The following is a 25,909-nucleotide window of genomic DNA, read 5'->3' on the forward strand; positions in this document are numbered from 1 at the left end:
AAGCTCAGCCTTCTTGTGCGTAACAGAAACTTTGTGTAGAGATGAGTTTGAAAATCTATGGAGCATCTCCCTGCTGCTTTCAAAGCATGTGTACATGCTTAGTAATTACAGACTAAATATTAGCCAACTTCAAATGCTTCCGAAGAGTTGATGTGCTGGGTTTTGTTTGTGAATGCTAGTTCTTTTAAGCAAGATTCATTGAAATCTGTGGTCATCAACACTTCTCTCTATGTATACCTGGTAAGGTATGTTAGTACCAAGATGGCAATTACTACTGTTAGTATTATTTCTTTCTGTATTTCCTGAAGATAGGAAAGAAGAAATAGTTACTGTCTCTGTCCATTTTAGCATTTCCTTCTGACAAGTATTTTTTTTGTGTGTAGCAAAGAGGGGGTGAAATAAAGGATTTTTTTTTCCAAGTCATTTTTCAATATTTTTTGGGTTGGTAGGGAAATAGTGTGTTTTTATTCCTCTGGTGAGTGCATCATCTTGTTTCGTGGGCCAATATTACTAATTTACCAGTAAAAATACTTGCTAGGCTGCGTAAGAGTCTCTTTCTGCTGTTTCTGGGCCTTGAGGCCAGCTGGTATAGATTTTGGATTTCTGAATACTCTGCATGAGTTCAGCATCCTGCATTTTTCTCCCTTTCTCCATTTAGTTGTTGTTTAATGCCTTGGTAAACACCTATGATGGATTCAAGCCTCTGCTGACCTGAGACCTGGAAATCTTACGTACATGTCAAACTTAGCTTTGCAGTGATTGAAGTATCATTGTGCTAGATAAAGCTTGTTCTAAAATGTGATTTTCTTTCTTAATGAATTCTAGCATATGTTGAATAACTCTGTATGATAACAATTTGTTCATTCTAGGTTTGTAACCAAGTTACTAGAAGATCTGATTTTCTTTGTTGCTGATGTGCCTAACAATGGGCAGGAAGTTCTGGATGTGGTCATAAGTAAGCCAAACCGAGAAAGACAAAAATTAATGCGGGAACAAAATATATTGGCTCAGGTATACCCTACTGTATTAATAACTTGCTTGTATTTACAAATAGATTGTAGGATAGAGGGAGTTGATAAAATCAGTGTTTTAGGTAATTTGGCTTATGCCATCTTGGGTTTATGTCTAACTGGATTGGTTAGATATAAAACTGATGAGTCAAGGCTCACCTCTTGGTCTGTGAATCACATAGAAGCACAAAGGACTTTCTGTTGGTTTTATGTAATTCTGAGGACTTTTAAAACTATATTTGTTACCAAATTGTTGACCAAATTTGAAACAAGCCTTTTATATGGTCCCAATCCTGCAAATGTTTTCCTTGTACAAAAAATTTTGATGCCCTAATGGATCCCTGACTTTGTCTGAGGGCCAACTGGTATGTAAATCAGAATTAATATTCCTTTAAGTCACTGAAAGTGACTTAAATATTCCTTTAGTAAAAATATTCCTTTAAGTTACTGAAATGAAAAATAATAAAAAAATATTTTGTTCTCTTTTTTCTTCTTTAATTTAGCTAAAGTTAAGGCACTTACCTTACAGTGTTTTAAGCTGGAGATAACAGTCAAGAGAAAGTGGTGGGAAAATACAAAGCTAAACACATAAGTTGTAATGTCTGAGATAGTCACTGACCCCCCATATTTAGTGATACTTAGATAATAAGTATAGTGATTCACTTCTGACTTGGGTCAGTAGGGGCCTTGTGCTGATTCTGTTAGTGGACATAGACAGCTATAGGTTAAGGAAAAATCTTGGTTTGATTTTCATCCTCAGTGGTTTTGATTTTGAACAGATATTTGGAATCCTCAAAGCTCCTTTTAAGGACAAAGGTGAAGGATCAATGCTGAGACTTGAAGACCTAGGTGACCAGAGATATGCCCCATACAAATACATGTTAAGGTTATGTTACAGAGTTCTCAGACATTCCCAGCAGGACTACAGGAAGAACCAGGTCAGTGGTATTCAAGATAATTTTTTCCCTAAATTCTGTAATTATATATCCCGGGTTTGATCTTGCACTCTGTACTTACAAGTGTGACTCTGTGGTAATCCTTGGATATGGTGAAAGGATTGGGTTCTGTGTAGATTAGTAGTAAGTAGAAAGTCACTCACTTATTACGGCCTCATGCTGTGGAATAGTGCTTTTGTTTTGTAGGCATTTTTATATGAATGGAGTGATCAGCAATTGATGTCATAGGTTCACTGCTTCCTTCAAGGACTCTGGGTTATGAAGTGGGAAAGCTAAAAAAACCTGTGTTTCTGTTCCTTAAATATTTATATAGTGATGGCTATGAGTCAAACCAGAGGTTATTCTGTCAGGTAGCCTGTTTTCCCATTTCTGGAGACTCCTAATGAATATGATATAATTCAGAACATGCTATCAAGTACTTTGCACATTGCAGCACATAAAAATTTCACGAATTTTTAAATCTAAAGGGGCTGAAGATGAAAGATTGAACTTTTATGTGTGGTTTCTTTGTTTTCTTTCTAATACTATTCATAAATATTTCTGTCTGGGAGGGGGGTAGAAAGGCGGAAAAGCAGTTTTTTAAAACTATACAAATCTTCATTTTGCCTCTTTTAAAAAATTGTTTGCCGTTTCTTGAATTTTATATGTATTTTAATGGATTTATTTGGTTTATGAAAGAATAAGAAAAGCTAGTCAAACCTAATATTATATCTTTTTCCTGGGGTATATAATTGAGGTGCTTAGATATTCCTTTGTTTGGGCCAGTTCAGAGAGGAAAGTTTTGAGGATTACTTTGATTGTTAATTGAGAGGTAGATTCTTCTGATTCTAAAAGAAAAACACGAGTGCTTAACAGGTGATGATGCAAATTTTCTTTTTTTTCAGGAATATATTGCTAAGCACTTCTGTGTCATGCAATCCCAGATTGGTTATGATATTCTGGCAGAAGACACCATCACAGCTTTGCTGCACAACAACAGAAAACTGCTAGAGAAACACATCACAGCTAAAGAAATAGAGACATTTGTTAATTTACTCAGGAGAAATAGAGAGCCAAGGTTTGAAGTGGTCCACATAATGTTCTTTTTCTGTATTGATAGGCTTTTATATTTGTAGCAGCAATGAATCTGCCTGCTATTCATTATTATGTTGTCTCTTTCTTCCTGCTAATTTTTTTTTCATGTCGCAGACTAAAAAATACATGCACACTGCTAGAAAATATCAGAAATACCCTTACCTATTGCAATTTGACAATGCCTACATTTCAGAACAAGAGCTTTGTGAAGAGCAAGGTTTATACTTTGCAAAACACTTCTGAAAAATTGGCTTTAGTTCAGATTGGGACAGATAAACAAACAGAAATTCTAATTTCTCATAACTCTGCTCCTCTGTGAAACTGCCATTTGTGTTCATTCTCCTGCTGATAACTCTGGTGTGAATGACATAGATGTCAATTTAACTAAGCTTTTATTAATCAGTTCTGCAGTTTTTTTATTAAGCAGTTTTCTGCAGGTACTGATTGCAAGTCAGACCTGAAAGGGGCCTAGGATGGTGAAGATCCCAGTGAACATGTGTTCTAGACCAGATTTTGTTTCAAATGAAAAATTCTGGCCTTGAACTTAGCTCAGTTAGAATTTTTTTATTAGCTTTAGGATAGAATATAATATAAATTGATTTTTTTTAAATTGAACATGTTTAATTTTTTCATTAGATTTTTCAGTTGTAGAAGTATTGAAGTAATACAAATACAAGAAATTATGGAACTGAAGGTCAAATACTGTCCTCAGTAATTGTGAATACCACTTTTCTGTTAGCAATTTAGGGTATTGCTCAAGGCCCTGGTGCATCATTTTAGCTTCAACTAGGTAAATACTGCAGAATTCTGTGTTGTTATGTGCTGTTTACTTAATATTATCTCTGTGATGTAATACTGCCATGAACTATTAATTACCTGGTGCCACAAGACTTAATTTCAGTCATGGGTGAAATTCTTCCTAAATTCATCTTACTTTCTGCATTCATCCCATGCAACTGGGGATGTGTAGTCTGTGCTAAAGCAGAAATAATTTTCTAATTCCCTCTGGTAGAAATGTTACCTATAGAGGTTCAAACTATTGGACCCTGGAATGATTGGTAGTAGATGATAAAGTTTTTTACCTGGATTTCTGAGGAAATTGAGTGTATGCTGTCTATACGTGTGCCAGCTTTTATCTTTTCCCTTAATGGCTCTTGAGCCCCTTGCCCACTTTTAGGCACATTTGCTAGAGAAGAGGTGCACTCAAAGATCCTCAGTTCCTGCAAATGTCATAAAAAGAAGAGGCTACATAGAGGAAAGAGGCCCTTTTTATGTTCCAGGGAGGGAAAGGCTGCAGTGTGAGCTACTGTTAATACACACACAGGGATCCATGAAAGAGAGACAAGAAACATATTTTTTGAATGTCCTGACTGCAAGTAAAGCCTCAGCCTGAACCTCGTTAAACATCAGAAGATCTACATTTGAGATGCAGATTCATAGGAAACTGATTTCCATGCAATGCAGCTTTCTTAGTTTGGCTTTACATAGAATGACTCCTTTGAATACAGGTCTTGCCAGATCTTCTCTCTCTGCTAACTGTTGGCTGTGTCACTTCAGAGACTTAAAAGGCAGCTTTAAAAGCTGTAGATGTGTACTGCAGTGCAATGGAGTTCCTCAGAGGACACGTGGCTGTCTCCAGCACAAGTAATATCTCCTTGCTACTTGGGTTAGGGAGTCACCTGTTACCTGCTGGGTAAGATGGGCAAGAATGTGTGCTCTTGCTTTTGGTTCCTGACAAGGACAAGGCCTTCAGTAGAGCTCCCCTGCCAGATCAGCTTAAGACAGCTTCAGGTTGCTTTTCATTTCTGGCACAACTCTTTGTCCTTTGATTTGCTGGTAAATGTCTTACTTGAGGTCTTTGTCTTTCTCTCCTTATCTGATTGTTCAGCACCATTCAAGTCTGCTCTCAAAGCTATTGCTCATCTTTATCTGTTGTGAGTTGCAATAATACAAATAAGCAAAGATTGTATTTTGATAAATCTCACAATATACGCTCTCCTGAGTATATTTGTGATGGATGCTAGAGATTTCTACAGTGATGTTTCTGTGTAGTGTATAAAGTTTCATGTTCTATTGCATCTGTTGTTTTTGTTTGTTTGTTTGTTTTTTGACTGCACAGATTCTTGGATTATCTCTCAGACCTGTGTGTATCTAACACCACAGCTATACCAGTAACTCAGGAACTCATCTGCAAGTTTATGCTGAGCCCAGGAAATGCTGACATTCTCATTCAGACCAAGTGAGCATCCATAATCAGAACATAACTTTTTGCTCTGTGCTTTGTTGTTACATTTGTAGCAGTTTGTTAGAGACTCCATTGTCAATGTTTTGTCCTTGCAGGCTGGTTTCAACACAAATGGACAATCCCTTGGAATGCCCAGTCATCTTGGATGACATTGATGAAGAGGAAGTGTGGCTTTACTGGATTGACAGTAACAAGGAACCTCATGGCAAAGCCATCAGACACCTAGCTCAGGAGGCAAAGGAAGGCACAAAAGCTGATTTAGAAGTTCTTACCTACTACAGGTAAAACCGCTTAAAAAAATGGAAGAAAATGTAAACTCTCCATGGAGCCTGGTGCTGTTCTGATCCAGTTGATTTGTCAATATCAAAAAAGGAAACCAGGTCATACCAGAAACTGGGATTAAAAGTTTGATTCAGGTTTTTCCTGTAAAAAGCATCACAGTCCCTGCTGTCTATTACAGACAAATACAGAGTTTTCTTTGTTGGTGATAGTTTTGTGTCTGTCTAGTTTTTCCTCTTTTTATTCATGGGGCTATGTTTTTAGGTTGTGCTGTTCTTGGAAGCAAGACGTTCTGAAGAAGGAATTCCTCAGCATTCTGGGGTTTAGAGAGGAGACAGGGTCAAGGATGAGTGTCCTACACAGATTGATAACAAATTGCTCAATGCTTCAGCCTTCCTTTGAACATTGCTTCCTTTGAACATTGCTTCCTTTGAATTTCGAAGGGAGACCGGTCTTCATGGAGACTGGAGCCTGACATTAGCATTTTTAATGGCAAGTTGGTAACTCAGTCATTTTGAGTGTTTACACAAGAAAGGCTGACATCAGACTTGTAAAGGGAGATTAGGAGGTTCTTTGTTTCATGGTGTTCAAATAAATCAGTTTGAAACATGCTATTATTTTTCTTTCAGGTACCAGCTGAACCTCTTTGCAAGAATGTGCTTGGACCGCCAGTATCTAGCCATCAACCAGATTTCTGCACAACTGTCAGTAGACTTGATTCTACGATGTATGTCTGATGAAAGCCTCCCTTTTGATCTCCGGGCTTCTTTTTGCCGTCTGATGCTACACATGCATGTGGACAGAGATCCACAGGAATCTGTGGTACCTGTCAGATATGCCAGATTGTGGACTGAAATTCCTACCAAGATCACAATTCACGAGTGAGTTGCAAGTGTTGCAAAAAAGACGTATGAAAGTATTTTAAAGGGATTAGTCTCAGAACAAAACAGTTGTAGACGTCTAATGTCAACATGTATGCAAAAAGCTATTTTGTTGCAGAACAATGAGCTATTAGTTATTGTTAATCTTGGAAACTTCCATGGATAGGTTTACGTGGAAGATGAATCATCTAGATTGGAAAAGACCTTCAGGATAGGAACTGAAGGTCCAACCATCAGCCTGACCTACCGACTCCCATCAGTAAACCATGTCCCTTAGTGCCACATCTTCAGTTTTACTTCATTTTATTTACTCGCATTATTTCTCTTATACGGAACAAACTGGGGATAAAATTGAATGGCCTTTTCTCAGAATAACTGAACTTGAAGTAATCAAATTGTCTAACATTACACATTTACTAGGCTGGAACTCAGTTTTGTACTTCAAGCTCAACTTGAATCCGCAGTGGGAAAGCCAGAATTAACAGTTAGGTGTAGCTATTGTCTCAGAAACAGTTCACAGAGTCTTTGGCCTCCATCCAGCAAAGTACTTATGCATGTGTTAAATTTAAGTATGGAAGAAGGGCTCATGGACTTCAGTGGAAACCCTTTCTGGCTTAAGTAATTTGATGGAGCAATGCCATTGGGCTAGACCCAGAAATGGAGGTATCTGGCAGAAGAGACAAAGAGGAAGAAGTGTAGCAATCCAGCAGACAGTATTGCTTCTGTTAGTGGGATGATGGACTATTTTGACCCATAAGACAACACAGTCCTAATTAGTGGTAGAAATTGATTGTCCCAAGCTGCTTTCTTGATCTGCTGTCTTTATGGTGGAGATAATAATGGAGAAAAGAAAAGGTGACCTCATTGCTCTCTTCAACTTTCTGTGCAGGGGATGTGGGTGAAGTGGGAGATGCTAGTCTCTTCTTCTTGGTAGCTGATGACAGGACACATGGGAATGGCACAAAGCTGCAGCAGGGGAGCTTCACACTGGACATTAGGAAAAAATTCTTTACTGAGAGGCTGGTCAAACATTGGAACAGGTTTCCTAGAGGGGTGGTTGATGTCCCATGCCTGTCAGCGTTCAAGAAGCATTTCGATACTGCCCTCAATAATATGCTTTAACTTTTGGTCATCCCTGAAGTGGTCAGGCAATTGGTCTTGATGATTGTTGAAGGTCCCTTCCAACTGTTCTGTTCTATTCTGTTCTCTGTCTGATGAGCACGTTTATGAGTGCTGTCTGTCAGAACCATCGTATTTTTCTGTCTCTATTATTCCCGCTCATTGCAATACTTTGTGGTACTGTTGGAGGGAAGGTTTGTGCCTCCTCTGTCTGCCATCTTTGCATACCTATGTAGAATTAACTGACCTCTACCCCTTCTCCTTACAGAGTACTGACAGTGATTTACAGAGAACTGACAGATTTTAAAGCACCATGATTGGTTCGGTTATTCTTTAGTGGCAGCTGATTTTTATATTAGGGGTGTTTAATTTTCTTTCATTCTGTGCCTTGCATTGTAGGTATGATTCTTTCACAGATTCTTCAAGAAATGAAATGAAGAGGAAATTTGCACTAACTATGGAATTTGTAGAAGAGTACCTGAAAGAAGTTGTAAATCAGCCCTTTCCTTTTGGAGACAAAGAGAAAAATAAACTTACATTTGAGGTACTTTTCAGCTGTCTGCTTCCTAACTTACGGTATTTCTCATTTCAGCTAGGTGAATGCTGTCTCTTTCAAAATAAAGGTACTTGCAGAATAATGGTCCCAATGAGGCACCAGTTTCTATTTCAAGTGTTCTTGTTGATGACTTGCTGCAGAAAATAGTATTAGTCTTCCGTCAAACAGCTGTATTGTTTCTTCCGAGATTGTTGCATTTCAGTGGCAGAGGAAGGGATGTATGTGGGGATAAATGGTGGTACGCTCTTTCTGTACACAGTGATTGCTAATGCAGAGATTCTTCAGTGTAAGAAGGTACTGTTCTGTGTGTAGGATAGGGCACTGAAGGAAATACTCGGAATAATCTAATCCTGTGTTTCAAATACTGTTTGAAATTCCTTACAGAAACTTCAGACAGGCCTAATTCACGTGGGTTCAAATAAAACTGAATAAAGGGGAGATGCTTACAGCTTTTACAATTCTTCCTCCAATCTACCTCCCAAGCTTTGTTGCTTCTGCCTCTGGTCATCTGAAATCACCTCCATTTCAACTTTCCACAGAAATCTACTGTTCTTCTGACTTCCATCTTCTCTGTAGCTGCTGTCTCTTTAAATAGTTTCCTGGTATTTTTCTTCTTCATTTTATATACCTTTCCAGATGCAATTAGACCTTTTCAGTCTGTCCTAAGCCTCATGTTGTTTTCACTCTTCCTCCTTCAACTTGACTGAACTCTGAAAAACATTTATGTCAGTGGCCTTGATCCAAAGCCCATTTAAATCATTGGAAAGATTTGTACTAATGTGAATGCACTCCAGATATGGATCTCTGTGCAAGCTGCTGTAGAAAATGCAACTGTATTGCACAGCTGAATACCACAAAAGTTGACAATGTTTCCTTAATTTTTAATTTGTTTTTGTCACAGGTGGTACATCTGGCTCGAAACCTCATATACTTTGGCTTTTATAGTTTTAGTGAACTTCTTAGACTGACTCGGACACTGCTGGCAATTCTAGATATTGTTCAAGTTCCTATGTCGTCATACTTCGAAAGGTTGAGCAAGTTTCAGGATGGAGGTAAGAGAAGCAGCAAAGAATTGTATTCCAGAATGTAAATCAATATTTAGGTTGGAATGATTTATGGAATGTCTCATTCACACATAAACTCTTGAACAGGAATGTATTGCAGGATACATTAAGATGGTTAGTTAAAAAGGAACCTTTTTGAACAGAGCTGCAGACTTCATGACTTGTGGTTGCTATGTTGATGCTGCTGCTCCATCACTTGTCTAGAATTGAACTTTTAAGTCTGGATCCAAGCTTCAATGTACGTTGAGTTGCCCATCCCAAACAAATGCAGAGATAACATTTGCATGGGCACGACAATGTTGATGTCTCATGTATAGCACAAGTATTTAGTAGTCTCCTCAACACTTCACTTAAGGAGAGAATATGATATTACTGGTTCAAGTACTGCAGAAGACCAGATGATGGAAGTTCAGATGACGCCATCTTCTCCATCTGTTTGTCAGTTTTTTAACCAGACCAGAGTGCCTGTTTGACAATCCAAGGACAATGTTGTATGTCCCATTGCCTTTTGTACTATGTCTTAAAAGTGACTGTGCTGTCTAGGCTTAAAAATAGCATTGAAATTTTGCTGCAGAGATGCAAATGTTCTTATGTTGAAATACCTTCTACAGTCTTTGATAAAAATAATAGGATCTCCATCTTTAGATGCTCATATCTTGTCTTCAGCCTCCTTCTTGTTTTCTGTTTGGCAGTTCATAAAACATGAGCCATGCAAGTCCACTTTGCAGTTGTTACTCAGAATAATCCTAAATGTCTGATGGCTATTCCCAAGTATTTTACCATTCTTCCTTCTTTCTCTGGAAGTACATACTTACCCACACATGGACAGTATGAGGCTATGAAGATGCCTATGTCAAAAAGATGCATAGTTTAGAAGCAATTTCATAACACCTAATCAGTATTTTTGAGCACCCAGCTCACAGAATTTCATGCCTGAAGAGTATATTTTATGTCTGAAAAAATATTACTTAAGCAAAACAGGTTAGTGCTTTTAATTAAGAAAAGATGCACAAAAACCAGTCAGTGTAAACTTTAGTGGCAGATCAAGATAAGAGAAAGAGCTCAAGAAATCAGCAGGTACTGTAGTTCCTGACGTTTTGGAGACAAATGCTGTGTCTGAAATAACAACAGTTTATAACTTCCACCTAACTTTGTTTTGTGTGGCAGCCCATTTGTGAGGAATGAATCAGATCTTAGGGGCAGGACTTTGCTTGGTATAAGTTGCTGTAGTTCTAGGGCATGTAAGAGTCTGCACCAGCTGAATATTTGGCTCCACTCTTTCCATATATTCCCCCCCCTTTTTTTTTAAGTGCTCACATGCAGTGCACATTTAAAACACACAGGGATTTTCAGTCCTTATTATATTTGTAAGCTGAATATGAATGAGAGTCTCAGTAACTAGGTGGGAACTGAAAAAAATTAATCTGATTGAGGATAGTCATTGGACGTCTGTTAAGTAGTAGCACTTTAAAGCCAGACTGGTAGTTGTCTTCCACCCACATCTCTGTCTTTGCTACAAGGAAATGAAAAGATTTGAAGGGAGCTCTAAACACATGGTCTTTAAACCTGCTTGTGTTCTCTCTGCATCACTAGGTATGACTTAGCTGTAGCACTGGTGCAGTTTGTCCACACTGAATTAGGAAGAGTTGAGCTTGCTAGATTTGCTGACTTGTGCCGTAGTGTGGTTGGCTGCTTCTGTGTCTGGTCTTTTCAGACTTCATGATCATGTTCTTGAGCCCACAGTAAGATGGAGAAAGTGCTCGTGTTTTCTGTCTTGGAGTGGTGGTGGTGTTAGAGTGGGCTGGAACTTCTGTGTGTCAGCATGTGTTTGATTGTAAATGGTGCTGAGGCTGAGTGAGTCCTGGCTTGAGACTGGGCTTGAATCTGTTGGATTAATACCTTGCTGTATTAGGGCTGCTGGAACAGGTCTGTGTGTGAGATGATCATGTGTCTGAGAGATGTTTTTTAACTTTATCCTCTGGTGGAAGAAGAGAGACCATGGATCTGATTTTGCAGTTCTTTGCATCTTGTGCAGTCACTCCTAGCCAAAGAAGGTTGACCCCAAATCTATTCATGTCAATTGGGTCTTATGGATTCTGGATCCACCTGGTCCAGGATCTACTATGAAGCCTGAGAAATGAACAGGCTAAGAGGGAATTTGGTCTCAGGAATTTGATCTAGATCATCCCTCACTCTGACAGTAAGAATTGCTTGTCAGGCTCAAGATCTAGTTATACATTGTTTTTCAGTCTTATAGTACTTTTAAGATTGTACTTACTCCAAAAGTTCCCCTTTCCCTTTTACAGATATTCTCTATCTTGTAAAACTGAGTCATTGAGAACGTGTTGTGTTTTTTTTTTTCATCAGTTACCTGTCTTGCCTTTTTTGTTGTCCATTTTACCTTATAATACTCATCTCTTAAGTTATTAAGTAAAGAGTTACAATAGAAAGCAGCCTAGCCTGTTTTTTGAAATATGTGTTGCCTTTTTCTTAAATCAGGATTCTCTGCTGTTTTTTCGGGAAGTGTTTTCTTATTCATAATTTCCATAACGTACAAAGAAATGAGATGGATTGTTCCCTGTCCTCATTCAGGATTGTGGAACTCCTCCCTCCAGTGAGGTAGGGGCAGGGGTGATGTCTTTCTGTCTTTAGCAGAGGTCAGATTCCCCATATCTCTTCAGACTGTGGCAAGGATCTCACTCCACAGCATCCTCTCTGGCAGGTCCAATATCTGAGACTTTCATATTGGTATTACCTTTGAAGAATAACACAGAATATTTATTGTAGGTAAGCTTCCCTCCAACTCCTCTTATGTTGTGCAGGTTGACATGGCTTCTTTCTTAAAGAAAGTTAGCTTCTATAACTTGCAAAATTCATTATGTTGATCTTATTTAAATAAGTAAAAATTAGGTGTGATCATATCTGTTCTGAGACTGATGAATTAATGGTATAAATAAATATGCTTAAATTTTACCAAATGCTAGGAACCTGATCCTGTGACTCTAATGTAGGAAATTGCTACAGAATACCAGTATGGGCTCTGTATATTTTAATTTTCATCACTATCTTATTGTAAATTTACATAGCTTGATATTAAATGGATACTTAGCAGCAGCATTTCAAGAATAATTATGCCTGTTCAGAAATGCAGTAGGTTTGCAGGTTCTAGGACAAATGACCAGTGAAGAGGAATGACCAAATAGAAAAGTCATTTTACTACTATTCTGCAGCTCTAGTAGATCCAAGGTCTATAGAAGTTAAGAACCTTGGGTAGGACCTGTTTATTTTACATGATGAGTCTTGCATTTTAGTTTTGTTAAAAAATATTGATTTCTAAGGGGTACTCAGTGCTGCGTATTTGGGGACAGACAGTATGTCCTAGCTTTCCATTATTGACGTCAATTTGTTCCAGGCCAATAACAGCAAAATCTTCCTGTGTCCAATTCCCATAATGTGGAATTGTATCGAACTGGTGAGCTTGTCTCTTTCCTGTTTTGCCACTGTTTGACATCATGAAATCTATGGTCAAGTTTTTAAGAATGGATAAAAATCTCCTAAGGGTGAGGGGGAAGGATGAGGCTGGACTTGGCTGTGGGAAGTATCTTAGAGTTGTGCATCCCAAAATTGAAACAGCCAAATTCACAACCAGCAATCTGAAGTTTTATTCCTTACTTAATACTTAGTCCATAAACAGACTCACTTATTATAGTAAAACTACTTACTATGTAAGGAAGTATATACAAGTGTTCAACTGTTAAAGCAAATCTGAAAAATGGGATGTGTTATTAAGTTTAGTGGAAGTTACATGAAGGTTTGGGTATCTTGAGGAAAAAGGTTAATTTTTTCCAACCTTTTAAATTTTGAGTCACATTGATGGCTGAGGTAGTCCTTGATGTTGTGTGCAAGTTTCTCTATGTTGGTTCTGCAAAGATAATGAAAAGATCCTTTACAGTATTTTTAATATTTTAACTTTCTGCCTTTAAAAGTCTTGATTTTTACCATCAGCTACCTTACCCAGAATTAAATCAGTGTGCATGTGGTTTTCAGGTGTGACCTTATTTGATGAGGACAGACTGGGGAAAATTGACTAGAAACATTTGTGAGATAGGATACTGGAAAAAGAAAAGAAGTGTGTTTTTGGAATGCTTCTTACCTAGCTTGTATCCTAAAAATAAATTGACTTGGAAATGTTGCAGCCAGCTTCAGTTTTCAATCAGAGTATTGTAACTTTAAGTATATATTTTTTATTATTGGCACTTTTTTTTTTTCACCTTTAAGATTTTGAAAAATCTGGGGTTTACAAAATATGCTACCTGTATCCTGAAGAGAGATTTTTTGTTAAAGTGAGGACTTAATAGTGCTGTCATTCTGATACCTTTCAAGAACATTATAATATCTTACAGTTTTAACTAAAAGTTAAAGTAGTTTCTTTCCTAGTAAGTGTACCCTGCTGTATCATTCTAAAGTCAGGAGCCAATCTGCCTTGTCCAATACTGGTTATTTATTCTCTCTGAATTAAAATGCACATCTCTCTAAGCGATTGATCTTTCAAATAGCTGATTTTAGTCAAACCACATAGCCGCAGCATATGTCAGGTCTGAAAGACCTGACATGGTAGCATTAACAGGCAAGCTACATGTTTGCCATGTAGCTCAGCTTTATTTAGTTAGCATTATTTGTAAATGATAATAATGACATGCAAAGAATACATTTGTGAATTTAAGCTGCATTATGTCTTAAGATGCAATTCACAGTGCTCTGCACCAACTTTAAAAACCTGTCAGTGGGATAAACTTGGGTTATCTGCAGAGTAGGAGCTCTTCGTGAATAGCTAGAATTTTCCATCAGCAGTAAGAATCTTCCAGTTCCTTTTTCTTCCACAGAGGAAGCGTATGCTCAGTCTATTTGACAAATAGGTCTAAAACCTACATATAGTAAGTTCCAATTGTTCTTGCATTTGTGGTTCTCACATGAAGTATGTTTTTTGTGACTGGCTCAACAGATGCCCCATTTTACCTGTTCAAGCCAGTAACCAAACATCTCTGCTCCTTCACACTGTGTTTAGATCTTTAATTCGGTAGCACATCCCTCCTATAGTCTGAAGGGAGTAAAGGGTAAATGTGTGTCCATAGATGTCCCAAGATCTTGGAACACTTCTTCAAAACGTATCAGGAGAAGCCTGACCCCTATGTCATGCTGCAAGCTTTGCTTCTTTGTTGTGATGTAAAGAATTTGACCCTGGCAAGGATCAGAATGGGGAAGCTTCCACGCTCTCCTGAAAACTTCAGGAGTGGTGAGCTACCATCTCTCTGCACAGGAGTGCTTGCATATCCATGTGTCAGGGGACTACTGTCTAGTCTTCTGCCATTTTGGTTCATCTGGTTAGTCTGCTTATTCTCTGGGCTGCAAGTAGAGTGCTTAAAAGCACTGTTTTTCTGATTTTCACCAGTAGTGAGAATACTACTAGAAAGAACATTGTCGAGAACAAGGTTGGACCTGCCATTTCTTCTGTGACTGTGAGCCTTCTGTACCAAGAAGGACCAGATATCATCCGGGTCTATTAGAAAATATTATATTGTTTCTCAGCCTTGCATCTGTGTCTGTTAGCTGCTCTTTTGTCTAGTTAAGAATTTGAAATATCTTCTTTAGGCATACTTTGATTAGCAGAGCTAATGAACCAGTGACTGGCTGGCAAACTGGAGCAATAATTTATGCCAGCAATTTACAAAAAAAAAAAAAGGGGGGGGGGCGGGTAGATAAGAAATGAGTTTTAACCCTTAGGAAAGCTAGCTGTGTTAGTCACAGATGTCTGCAGTGAAACAACTGCCATTCAGTGCAGGGTATTATCAGACCAAAGGGGAAGTCAGTCTGAGAGTTTAATTCTCTGGCATGAACAATTTCTCTTTTCTCTTTATTTCTTTCCTCATCATGAGATCTGTGCATTAATGTGATTCCAGAGACCATTGCTCTTATAGGAATCAATACGTGTTTCATAGATTTAACTCAACTAGAAGGCTCGATTCCTGTGATGCTTTTTACTATCAAGGCCAGTGTGCTGATATATGTATTTATTTTTTCTGTCTTTCCTTCTTGTACTGTTTGTGGCAAGAAAGCTGTATTTTTGACACTGCTTTGTGGTTTTGGGGATAGGCAACATCAGAAGAATGTCAGGAGAAGGTGAGATTTGGAGTTTCACCATGGCTAGGTGGTGGTGAGTTTGCATGCAAAAAGGGAGAGCTTGTGGATATGCTGTAGTTAACTGGAGGTTGGGATGGCCAGATTCATTTGGGTGTGGATAGCAAATGTATGTGCATTGCATACTGTTGCTTTTTTTTTTTCTTTTTTTCTCATTGGTTCTGAGGGCTGTATAAACTGCAGAAGTGGCCTCACCTTTTGCCCTTAATGTAATGCATTAGGTTTTCTGTGAGGCTCACCTGAGGTCAGCTAGTTGTTGAGCAATGAAAAACAGCCTAATGAAGAAGTAAAGTGTTATTCTTGGCCTGTTTATGGTAGGTTCTGCAGTCTTTATGAGCAAGTTCTGTAGAAAACCTGTAAAAATTAATACCTCTTTCGCAAACAGAGCTGTAAGGCTTAATGCTTCTAACAAATAATATATAGCTCTGAAGGGTTTGAAATAAAATATGTTCCTTTAGGTACTGAAGTGCTGTTATTATATATCTTAAAAATGGCTATAACTTTTCACATAGAAAAATTAAATTGCGTGAAGCCAAATCAACAAAGGCAAAAAACTGCGGAGGTAAAGCTGCCACTGGGTGTTTAATTTAGCCCTTGGTAACTAGGCAGTGCTGCAATATGGTCCTCTGCCAGAGGATCCCCAAAGACTGGCAAAGTTGCATGCTTTAAGATGGCACTGAAGCTTTTTAAAAGGTTATGATGGAGGAATAGTGTAGGTCTCACTGAAATCCACAGAGTCAAGGCCATTTGGAGTCAGGACTCCAATGTCAGCAGTCATTTGGAAAGTGACTTGCTGTTACAAGTACAGTCTTAAAACCTGCTTGAACATGCCAGTGCTGAGGCATGGCTTGATACAAGGCCAGCTTTGCTGAGAGCTGATTTTGATTATGGTAAAAGTCTTGGACTTTCAGCAGCCTATCATTTGTCTCCTAGTGTAGCAGTGAGCTTGGAAGCTGGTCTAAAGCTTCACCAGAGCACTGGCAAAATTCAGTTTTGCCACATCAGGGGCTACAGCTGGTAAAAGTTAACTTTAAGGGGAAAAATGAGAGCAGCTGAGGAGCACTAAGAAAGATCTGGGACTTCATGGGGTTGCATATGGGGAAGGAGGCCTGAAAGGCTGCGGTGAAAGCAGTGGGCCTGGCAGGAAGGGGAGATAAGCATATTGTTATCTGTGAGGAAACAGCAATAGGTGTGGTCAGTCCGGCAGTGGCATTTTTGGGTGGTGGTAGGTGCTAACACGCTTCAGGCTGTAGGTGCTGAGGGGGGCTCTGAGTGTACCCTTCTGATGCTGTTGTCTTTCCTCTCTTTCCCCCCTTGCAGTGTTGAAGGCACAGGAGACTGACTAGGGGGAAGGCCAGGTCCCTTTGTATTGCTATACAAGGCTTGGCCTTTTATCATCTCTGAATGAGTAGTAGTATCCTGTGAGGGAGAAAAGTTTTTTATTTTTAATTTTTTTATTTTTTTTTTATTGGGGAATGATGGTGGTGGATAACAGCTGATGCAGGGATCCTAAATTTTAAATTACATTAAATATAGCTCAGCCGTGTCTCCTGCCTAGATCTTCCTTAGAACCCAGGAGCAACTTTCCTTGATCAAGACTGGGGGAGGTAGGGCTCCTTTCCCACCAGCTGAGGTGCTTTGGAGGGACATGAGAAGGTTGCTTAGGATTCTCGCAGTCCTGTAGAATATTTTGGCAAGTGGGAGGAGGCTTACGCTTCATGGAAGTAGAATAGTAAAACCTCTAATAAAGTAGTTCTTGTAGCTGCCAGTGCATCATACAGATGGGATTGATGTTGCTTTGTATCTAGGGATTCAAGCCACAGCTGAACATTAGCCCAAGGCTTCCTTTGGGAATGATAGGGAAGGGAGGAGGAACTGAGGCTGGCCATCTGCTCAGTTTGTTAAGGAAAAATGGCTTTCAGAGTCTGTCTCTCGTGATTTCTTTGTTATTAAGAGCTAATACAGCCTGTGGGAATGCTTTGTTCTAGAAATGGATAATCCCAGAGTTCAGAAGAGAAGTAGTTTCAAAGAGCTATGAGAAAACATGTGGGGGTCATAGGCAGTCTGTTATTCACTGCAGTCCTTCAGCCTCTGCATTTGTTTCAGGAGTTAATGGTTTTTGTACTAGCACATGCTCTCTGGTTTGTGTCCTCCTACATGGGAACTGAGGTGTTTTCTAGGAGGTATTTGGAAGAGGTTGAAGCATTTGGTCATTCATCTGGTCTTATGCAAATGATGCTCAGGTTTGATGAGACCAGAGAGTTGTTCTTATGACTTCATAATTGCAGAGATAAAGGGAAAAAGGCCCCATTTTTGCAAAACATTTGGTTTGTCTCCTTTTTCTGCCCTTATTTATATATGCAAGATTGAACAATGTGTTGGACAGGCTAATGGAAGAGTTTTTGGAGCATTGGACACATGTAAATTTATCATTATCTAGTCATTAAGTACCAGATTTTCTGAAAAGCCCATTATGTGTTGTCTCCTATTTGAAGAACCCATGGTATGTCAGCTCTTATTTAGTTACCTCGTTTCTAGAAGCATTAAGCATCCAGCTTCTCTACTGCCTAATGAGAGCTGTTGGGTGTTAGAATAGTTTTGAAAATACAGAAATGTTTTGCTTTTCTGAGCAGGGAGATGAGCACTGTGGAAAGCTGAGCAGAAAATGGCTGAGAAGTTTTGCAAATTGAATTATAGGAATCCATCTTCCCTCTTATCTGTGCTGAGGAGGACTGAGCAATGCTAGTAAGAGCAGACTGTCCCTGTGTGACATGTAGAGACCAGGTCAGGTGCATATAGTTTATTTTTAAATAAGCAAGGCTGCAAGTCACTGGTGTCTTGGGGATATCTGTGAAGTAGGAGTCTACTCACTGTAAGATTATTTGCCAACCTTTTAGGCAGTCCGTTGTTTATACACATTCAGCTACTGCATGGTTCTCTGTGCTGTTTGTGAAATACCTTATATGCTGTGCATACTTGTCCACTAAGAACAAATTGAGGATGTTGCGTAGCAATTGGCTAGGAACAATTTTAAGAAAAGGTATTAATTTCCACCTGTCTTTGGCAGTTGTTTTCCTTTCTGAATATGGTATTTTGTCACTTACCATCCATACTGTATTCCATAGCAGATTGTTGTTTACTTTTATATTTTGCTTTTAGAATTTTTGCAACCAGTAAATGACTTCTCAAGAAAGTATATTTATGTAGAAAATGAAGTGTCAAATTATCCACTATTTCGATTACTTGGGTGGTTGTTATTTTTTTTTCCCATAATTGACTCCTCTGAAAAGTCTTTTTTTCTCCAAGAGGCCGCTGTGTTGTCAATCGTGCCAAATTGTATGAGATTATGTGCTACAGTTTTGTGACAGAAACTGATATTCATTAGGAAGTTGTGATCACTGTAATAAAAAGTAATGAAAAGGAGATGCATGGTTGTCTTTTCAGAACATGACAGGCATTCTCTTCTTTCCTCTTATTTCAGTGTCTGTCAATCTGTAGCTCCTTCAAATTACCAGTTATGTGTAAAGTAATTTCACTCTTTGATTGGCAAACCTTGTGAGACTACATTCAGGCATTTCTAATTGGTTCTACTGCTTATGGAAGGTTCTTGAGAACTAACTTGTCTTGGTAGGGGGAAGAGCAGAGAGGAAGAACTGGGGAGAGGGAGGGAAAATTGCAAAAGAGAAGTTTCATGGAAATTGCACTGAGCTCTTTTCCTCTGTTGGTCGAAGTCACAGCTCTGAGCACTTTTGCAGTGGTTTGCTGATGAGGTCAGTTTTTGGTTGTCCAAACTAGCTCATTCCCACAGTGCAGTGTCTATTCTCTCCCTCTTTTCAGGTATGTATAAGCGTGACCTTATGTTAGAGAAGTGTAATTACAAGCGTGACCTTGACCTTAAGGAAGTCAACAAATGAGGGAGGTCAGCAGGATGAGGGTGGCAACATGATATAAAGGCACAGTTCAGACTTCTCACTTCATCTCTAGCAAAGTACACACAAAAGTAATCAGGGTTCACAACTATTCTGCTCTGTGTTCATTTTAGCTTGGTTAACTAGATGAGGCAGTAAGTTAATTTTTCTTTGGATGTTGGTATGCAGGAAGCACTCTGGAGCTGGAACTGAGATCAGAGCTCTGTTGTTCTAGTCATACATACTGAGAACTTAAATCTCTTTTGTTGAACCAACATATTTTGTATTGCATTGTTGCAGGCTTATCTGACATGCAGTCAGTCACTTGTTAAGCCACAATAACCTTTCTGTATGTCTTACCTTAGAGACTCATACTCTTTCCTGCTGAGATAACTGTATTAAAGCCAAGAGAACACAAAAGTACGTCAAGAAGGAACAAGTCACTAGTGAGAGTGCTGCTGGCCCCTGGTGTTTGTGAGTGACAGATTTAAATCCATGCCTGACGTGATCTAGACTTCCAAGGCAGGACAGATGCACTGAGTGACATGAATGCTGATCTACTGGGGGAACTTTTGGAAGAGAAGCTGCTGCCCACTCTTTATGTACATGAATAATCCTCATGGCTTCTTTCAAATAATAGAGCAATTCCTCCCATTGTGGAGATATAGTCAGCTGCCTCATTTCCATGTGCAAATGTGCTGGTTGACTGCTGTTTACTTTAAGAGATGGCTACATTTCATCAGGACACTACAAAACATATTGTTGAATGTCTTGAAAAGTATGATGAATCGTTCCAGTTGCCATATTATTTGCACCCTGGGAAAGTTCTTCCCAAGCCTGGTAATTAAAAATAATAATTGTCAGTATCATATAGTTGCTAGAAATTTTTCCAAGGTGGATTTACCCATAATGCCTTGTATCACTGATATTGACAGAAATAAAGCAATATGGAGTCACTACCACCCACTTCAGCTGTAAATACTAAACTGGATTAAGTAGACTTTTCTCTCACTAAAATCCTTTCCTATGCATTAATGAAATACAATTTGAAATGGCAGTATTAGTAAGTACCACCTTAACCCTCCTTTGCTTTTCTGCCTTTAGCTGTTTAGATCAGTCACTAGAGGTCAATAGTCATGGGGTGTGGTGGACAGAGGTTTTATCCATGTTACGGATTCTCTTATAAAGCTCCTTCACAGCTACCACTCGCTGGTTTGTACCATCTTTTACCATTGATGTTCTGCTGATACAGGGAAAAGGCAGCAGTCATCTCATTTCTTCTTATTTCCTGAATGATTTAATAGGCTTCCTAGTCCTGTTAGCTGAGTACATCCCAGTCTTCATTGTATTGGACCTCTTGGTGTCCATTTTAAAGATGGAGAGAGAGAGTATTCTGCTCATTTATGGAAGTGGTCCTGAAATGCAGGGAGACTGACTAATTTCTTGGTCACAGAGGGAGTTGAATCCCATCACAAGGTTTCCTATCTCCTCTGGTGCCTGTTCAGCACCCCAGTGATGGCTGTCAAATATGCAGGATGTATGTTCCAGGCAAATCCCAGCTTGCTTTCTTCAAGAGCATGAGCTCTACTTAGGATATTGAGGAGAGAGCAATGATTATTCCCTACTCTATAGAGAGAGGGAGACATGGACCATAGTGAGAATGAGTAAATGTGATGACTGGGTCTTGGGACTGGGCTTGAGCAGGACTTGTGGAAGAATCAGTGTCAATGCCTATCATCTGTGTTGCCTGTAAATTTCTTCCATCAGTGAGGTTTGTATGAATCCTTGTCCAAAAAGACATTACCTTTTATAAATGATTTGGATGTAGGACTAGAAGGTGTTTTGAGCAAATTTGCTGATGACACTAAACTTGGAGGAGTTGTTGGCTCTGTTGAGGGTGGAAAGGCCTTGCAGAGAGATCTGGACAGATTGGAGAGCTGGGCGATCACCAACTGCATGAAGTTTAACAAAAGCAAGTGTCGGGTCCTGCACCTGGGACGGGGCAACCCTGGCTATATGTACAGACTGGGCGACGAGACGCTGGAGAGCAGCCCCACAGAGAGGGATCTGGGGGTTGTGGTTGACTGCAAGTTGAATATGAGCCAGCAGTGTGCCCTGGCAGCCAGGAGGGCCATCTGTATCCTGGGATGCATCAAGCACGGCATTGCTAGTCAGTCGAGGGAAGGGATTGTCCCGCTCTACTCTGCGCTGGTGCGGCCTCACCTCGAGGACTGTGTGCAGTTCTGGGCACCACAGTACAAAAAGGACATTAAACTGTTGGAGAGTGTCCAGAGGAGGGCGACGAAGATGGTGAAGGGCCTAGAGGGGAAGACGTATGAGGAATGGCTAAGGTCACTTGGCCTGTTCAGCCTGGAAAAGAGGAGGCTGAGGGGAGACCTCATCGCGGTCTACAACTTCCTCACGAGGGGGAGTGGAGAGGCATGTGACCTATTCTCCGTTATCATCAGTGACAGGACCCGTGGGAATGGTGTCAAGCTGAGGTAGGGGAAGTTTAGGCTAGACATCAGGAAGAGGTTCTTCACAGAGAGGGTGGTTGCACACTGGAACAGGCTCCCCAGGGAAGTAGTCACTGCACCAAGCCTGTCTGAATTTAAGAAGCGTTTGGACTGTGCACTTAGTCACATGGTCTAAACTTCTGGGCAGACCTGTGCAGTGCCAGGAGTTGGACTCAATGATCCTTATGGGTCGCTTCCAACTTGGGGTATTCTATGATTCTATGATTTTTTGCTAACTTTATACTGAGTTGACTTCAGTCTTGAAAAGTGGGCATGAGATTCTTAAGATAAAGCAAAATTCTTGTAGATCATTTGGGACAAACTGCAGTTTTGTCTAGTTTTCTAGAAGAGTATCTTCTGGACTTGTCTTCAAATTTAGTGGTTTAATTATCAGCTGCTAAACCCCATTGACTCAAGCTGTTTTATAAAGAATTCCTGAGCTTTCCAGATAGCATTGCCTCTATTTATATGCAGTTCTGCACAGCTGTGGTGAAAGGGATTTTGAAATCTCTGTTGTGAGTGAGAGGATGGTGTCTTCCCATCTGAGATTTAAAGCAAGGTTATTACAGGCTCTGAAGGAGCTGCACAATCCATAGATCTTTTTGTGTTCAAATGGGCTTATCAGTCAGCATCAAGGACAAGATGATTTGAATGAGATCATTTGTATCACAGTTTGGAGGTGAAGAAGGTAGAAAAAGTCAGTTTAACCAGAGCCAGTATAAGGATTAAAGGTTCTCCGCTTAGTAGTCTAACTTTACATGGATGTAATGAATAACGCTCGATGCAAATTCATGTTTAGAACACTGGGAGAAATGGTGTGGAAGAAGAAAGAGAGATTCACAGGATGTTATTCCACAGCTGTTTTGTTTGATTTAAAAGGTAAACGCACAATGTTCATTTTGCAGCAGGAAGGATCTTTTGATTTACTTATATTTGCTTTATGCTGTTGTAAGCAGTTACAAGAACTTTCTGTGCTTGCCTAATGTGAAGATTTAGCCCTTAATTTGACTTGTAACTTTTGTTTCCTAATATCATGCAAAGCCAGAAATACATCTTTTCCTTTTGTAGGGACTTCAGGTATTTTTTTCAAAAGACCAATTCACACTAATTGCACACCAGACTGGGTGCTGAATGGGACCTCAAACATGACACTAATCTGCCTCATTTACTTTGAAAAAACAAATTCTCTGTGTTTCCTTTTAAAGTCAGGGTTAAAGGCATCCTCTTTCCCTGCATGCAGTACTTGAGCTCTGCGGATTGAAGAAAGAAGAGCATAAGAGGAGGATATTGCTAACAAAATAAAATATAGCTTTGGCTTTTTACAGCAGACTATCTAGGAAGAGCATTTCTGCAATGTGAGTAAAACTTGGCGGTTGCATGGTGATTAAAACGTACAAAAGACATACAAGAACAATTCAGGTTTACCTCAACAAAGCTACATCTCCTCCATTCTCTGTTTGCTTTTGGTGTAGTCTAGGTCTTGGCACTGTTTCTGCAAAGAGATACTATCATTCACTTCCTTTTCTCCATTCGTTCAGATCTGTGCTTTGCCAGAAAGAAAACTAATTCATGTAGGTAGGTAGCATGATATTCTCATTCATGCTTCTCCCTGCCTTTGCAAGAAGATAGTCATTGATTCCTTGGGATGCTTTTCCTATTGAAATTTACTATAGGGAAAGACCAGTATAACCTATAGGAACAAATGGTATCTCTTGGTTGAGTTTGTTGAACTGGCATCATCGATAGGTACCATTGCAACTAGACTGAACTAAAGGTTTTTTCCAAATGAGTGTAAGTTCATTTTTTTTCTTCGTATAGCTTACAAAGGGTACTGTCATTACAGATAATAGTTTAACTTTCAGGACAACCTTCAGTACCTAACCGTCTCTTGGGACTTTTTTGAAGGGTATGGTTACATAAGTGGGAGTGAATGGGGAAAGAATCTCAACTCTCTCTTTTCCTAAATGAGTTCATGTAAGTTGGGACATCGAGGTGCTCAAGCAAGTCCAGAGAAGGGCAATGAAGCTGGTGAGGGGTCTGGAGAGCAAGGCTTACGAGGAGCGGCTGAAGGAGCTGGGATTGTTCAGCCTGGAGAAGAGGAGGCTCAGGGGCGACCTTATCACTCTCTATAGATACCTTAAAGGAGGCTGTAGCAATGTGGGGATTGGTCTATTCTCCCACATGCCTGGTGACAGGACGAGGGGGAATGGGCTAAAGTTGCACCAGGGGAGGTTTAGGTTGGATATTAGGAAGAACTTCTTTACCGAAAGGGTTGTTAGGCATTGGAACGGGCTGTCCATGGAAGCGGTTGAATCACCATCCCTGGAGGTCTTTAAAAGACGTTTAGATGTTGAGCTTAGTGATATGGTTTAGTGGAGGACTTGTTAGTGTTAGGTCAGAGGTTGGACTAGGTGATCTTGGAGGTCTCTTCCAACCTAGATGATTCTGTGAAGTTGAGGGAATGACTGTTCTGTGAGACAAATAATTATTTCTCATTTCTGTTATTCAATTATTAAAACAAACAAACTGACATCCAAAACCTCAGAATCCAACCTCACACATGTAAGTACAGAGACATAAAGCACACATGTAAATGTATATGGATTTGCAAACTGTCCAGGTGGTCAGTGTGTATAATGGGATTAATCATATGTATCATGAGCTTCAGCAAGCCTAAGCATGCATAGGCATGTTTCCTATTCAGCTTGTTATGTAGAGATACATGTATACATACACCCAGCAGCGGCTCCAGACTTTGTTGAGATGCTTCTGCCCTATTCGTTACTCCTTCACATACAGTAGAAGGCCAGCAACTCTGGGAAGATGCATCAGTCTTTCTCCTGCTAGTTGTTTTAGTTGTCTTTGGATTGTGGACTGTCATCTGGACCATGTACAGAGATTAATCAGTCTTTCACAGCCTCAAATCTCTACTCTCTGTTAGAGTGACATATATGAAACTTGAGCTTTTGTAGTGCCAAAAGAATCTTTACCATCAAGCATTTTACTATGGTCAGTCATTAAGGGGAAGACATCAGTCGGATTAGGCATGGCAAATTAACTCCTCCTATGTGTCTGCAAAGCAAGGTCATAAATTATAGCAGTGGAAGATATAAATGAAATATCAATAAATGTTCTCTGTAAAAAAAAAAAAAGTTTTCTAACAATAAACATAGTCAAGAAGTGGAATAGCTCATTTAGGAATGCTGTAAAAGGTGAGATATTTATCAATTAAATATTCTTGAAAACGGGTTAAACAATCGTCTTTCAGAAGTTGTCTTAGATATAAATAATGTGCCTTTAGATGAAGGATTGAATTACGTGAACTACTGAGATTCCTTTTGCTTTACTTTTTATGATTTCTTGAACATACTAACAGAGCTGTAGAAAGCTTTTGGTATCTTTTCCTTTTGTTGACCTTGTAAGCAATGATTCCCTGGGAAATCAGTGAAGAAAATTTTCACAAAACCATTGGGTAATTTGAGTGAATCCATTCTCCTGATTTTTGATGAGGAATTGAGGACTTGTTTTTCAATAGGCCAATTAAGGCTGTTAAGGCATTTGACAACACGGTTGTATGTCGTATATATCCTTGCAAGAAAGCTTCACTGATGGTAAATATATATGTATGTATTTAATACATAGGAAACAATGTTATGAGGACCATCCATGGTGTAGGAGAGATGATGACCCAAATGGTACTGAGCAGAGGATCTATATTTCCCCTCAGTGCCCCTGATGTACAGCCAAGCATTCACCCAAGCAAGCAAGCCAGCACCTCAGAGAGTGAAGACGTGATTGTAATGGACACCAAACTGAAAATCATTGAGATTTTGCAGGTAATAACGATTGATGGAGTGTTAAATGGCAATTCTTTCACATTTATTTATTTATTCACGTAGTGGCAGGTTCTGTTACCTGCATTCTTGCTGTTTACTGATCTGTTAATTGAGTAAATAATGCTTTGATATGAGGAAGAAAACTTCTCTGTGTGAACTACGGTACAGTTGTGGTCCTCACTGTGTTACATTTAACTTCTGAAGGATCTAGGTGCTGTAGAAACTATCATTATAAATGTGAAGAGGCAGAACTTGTACATTAAGCTACCT

General features: G+C 39.4%; 1 protein-coding gene across 10 annotated transcripts in view; it reads left to right on the forward strand.

Annotated features, from left to right (window-relative positions):
• The window catches only part of ITPR2 (inositol 1,4,5-trisphosphate receptor type 2), a 269,668-nt gene that overhangs the window by 81,955 nt on the left and 161,804 nt on the right, over positions 1-25,909 (forward strand). For all 10 annotated transcript variants that reach the window (XM_080580204.1, XM_080580210.1, XM_080580206.1 and 7 more), the window contains 9 exons: positions 870-1,011; positions 1,790-1,948; positions 2,851-3,023; positions 5,160-5,279; positions 5,381-5,566; positions 6,194-6,445; positions 7,964-8,108; positions 9,022-9,172; positions 25,446-25,639. In XM_080580204.1, the coding sequence (XP_080436330.1) occupies positions 870-1,011; positions 1,790-1,948; positions 2,851-3,023; positions 5,160-5,279; positions 5,381-5,566; positions 6,194-6,445; positions 7,964-8,108; positions 9,022-9,172; positions 25,446-25,639 (1,522 nt within the window). The remainder of the gene's footprint in view (positions 1-869; positions 1,012-1,789; positions 1,949-2,850; positions 3,024-5,159; positions 5,280-5,380; positions 5,567-6,193; positions 6,446-7,963; positions 8,109-9,021; positions 9,173-25,445; positions 25,640-25,909) is intronic.

Source organism: Anser brachyrhynchus (assembly GCF_964034855.1).
Source record: "Anser brachyrhynchus genome assembly, chromosome: 1".
Lineage (NCBI taxonomy): Eukaryota > Metazoa > Chordata > Aves > Anseriformes > Anatidae > Anser > Anser brachyrhynchus.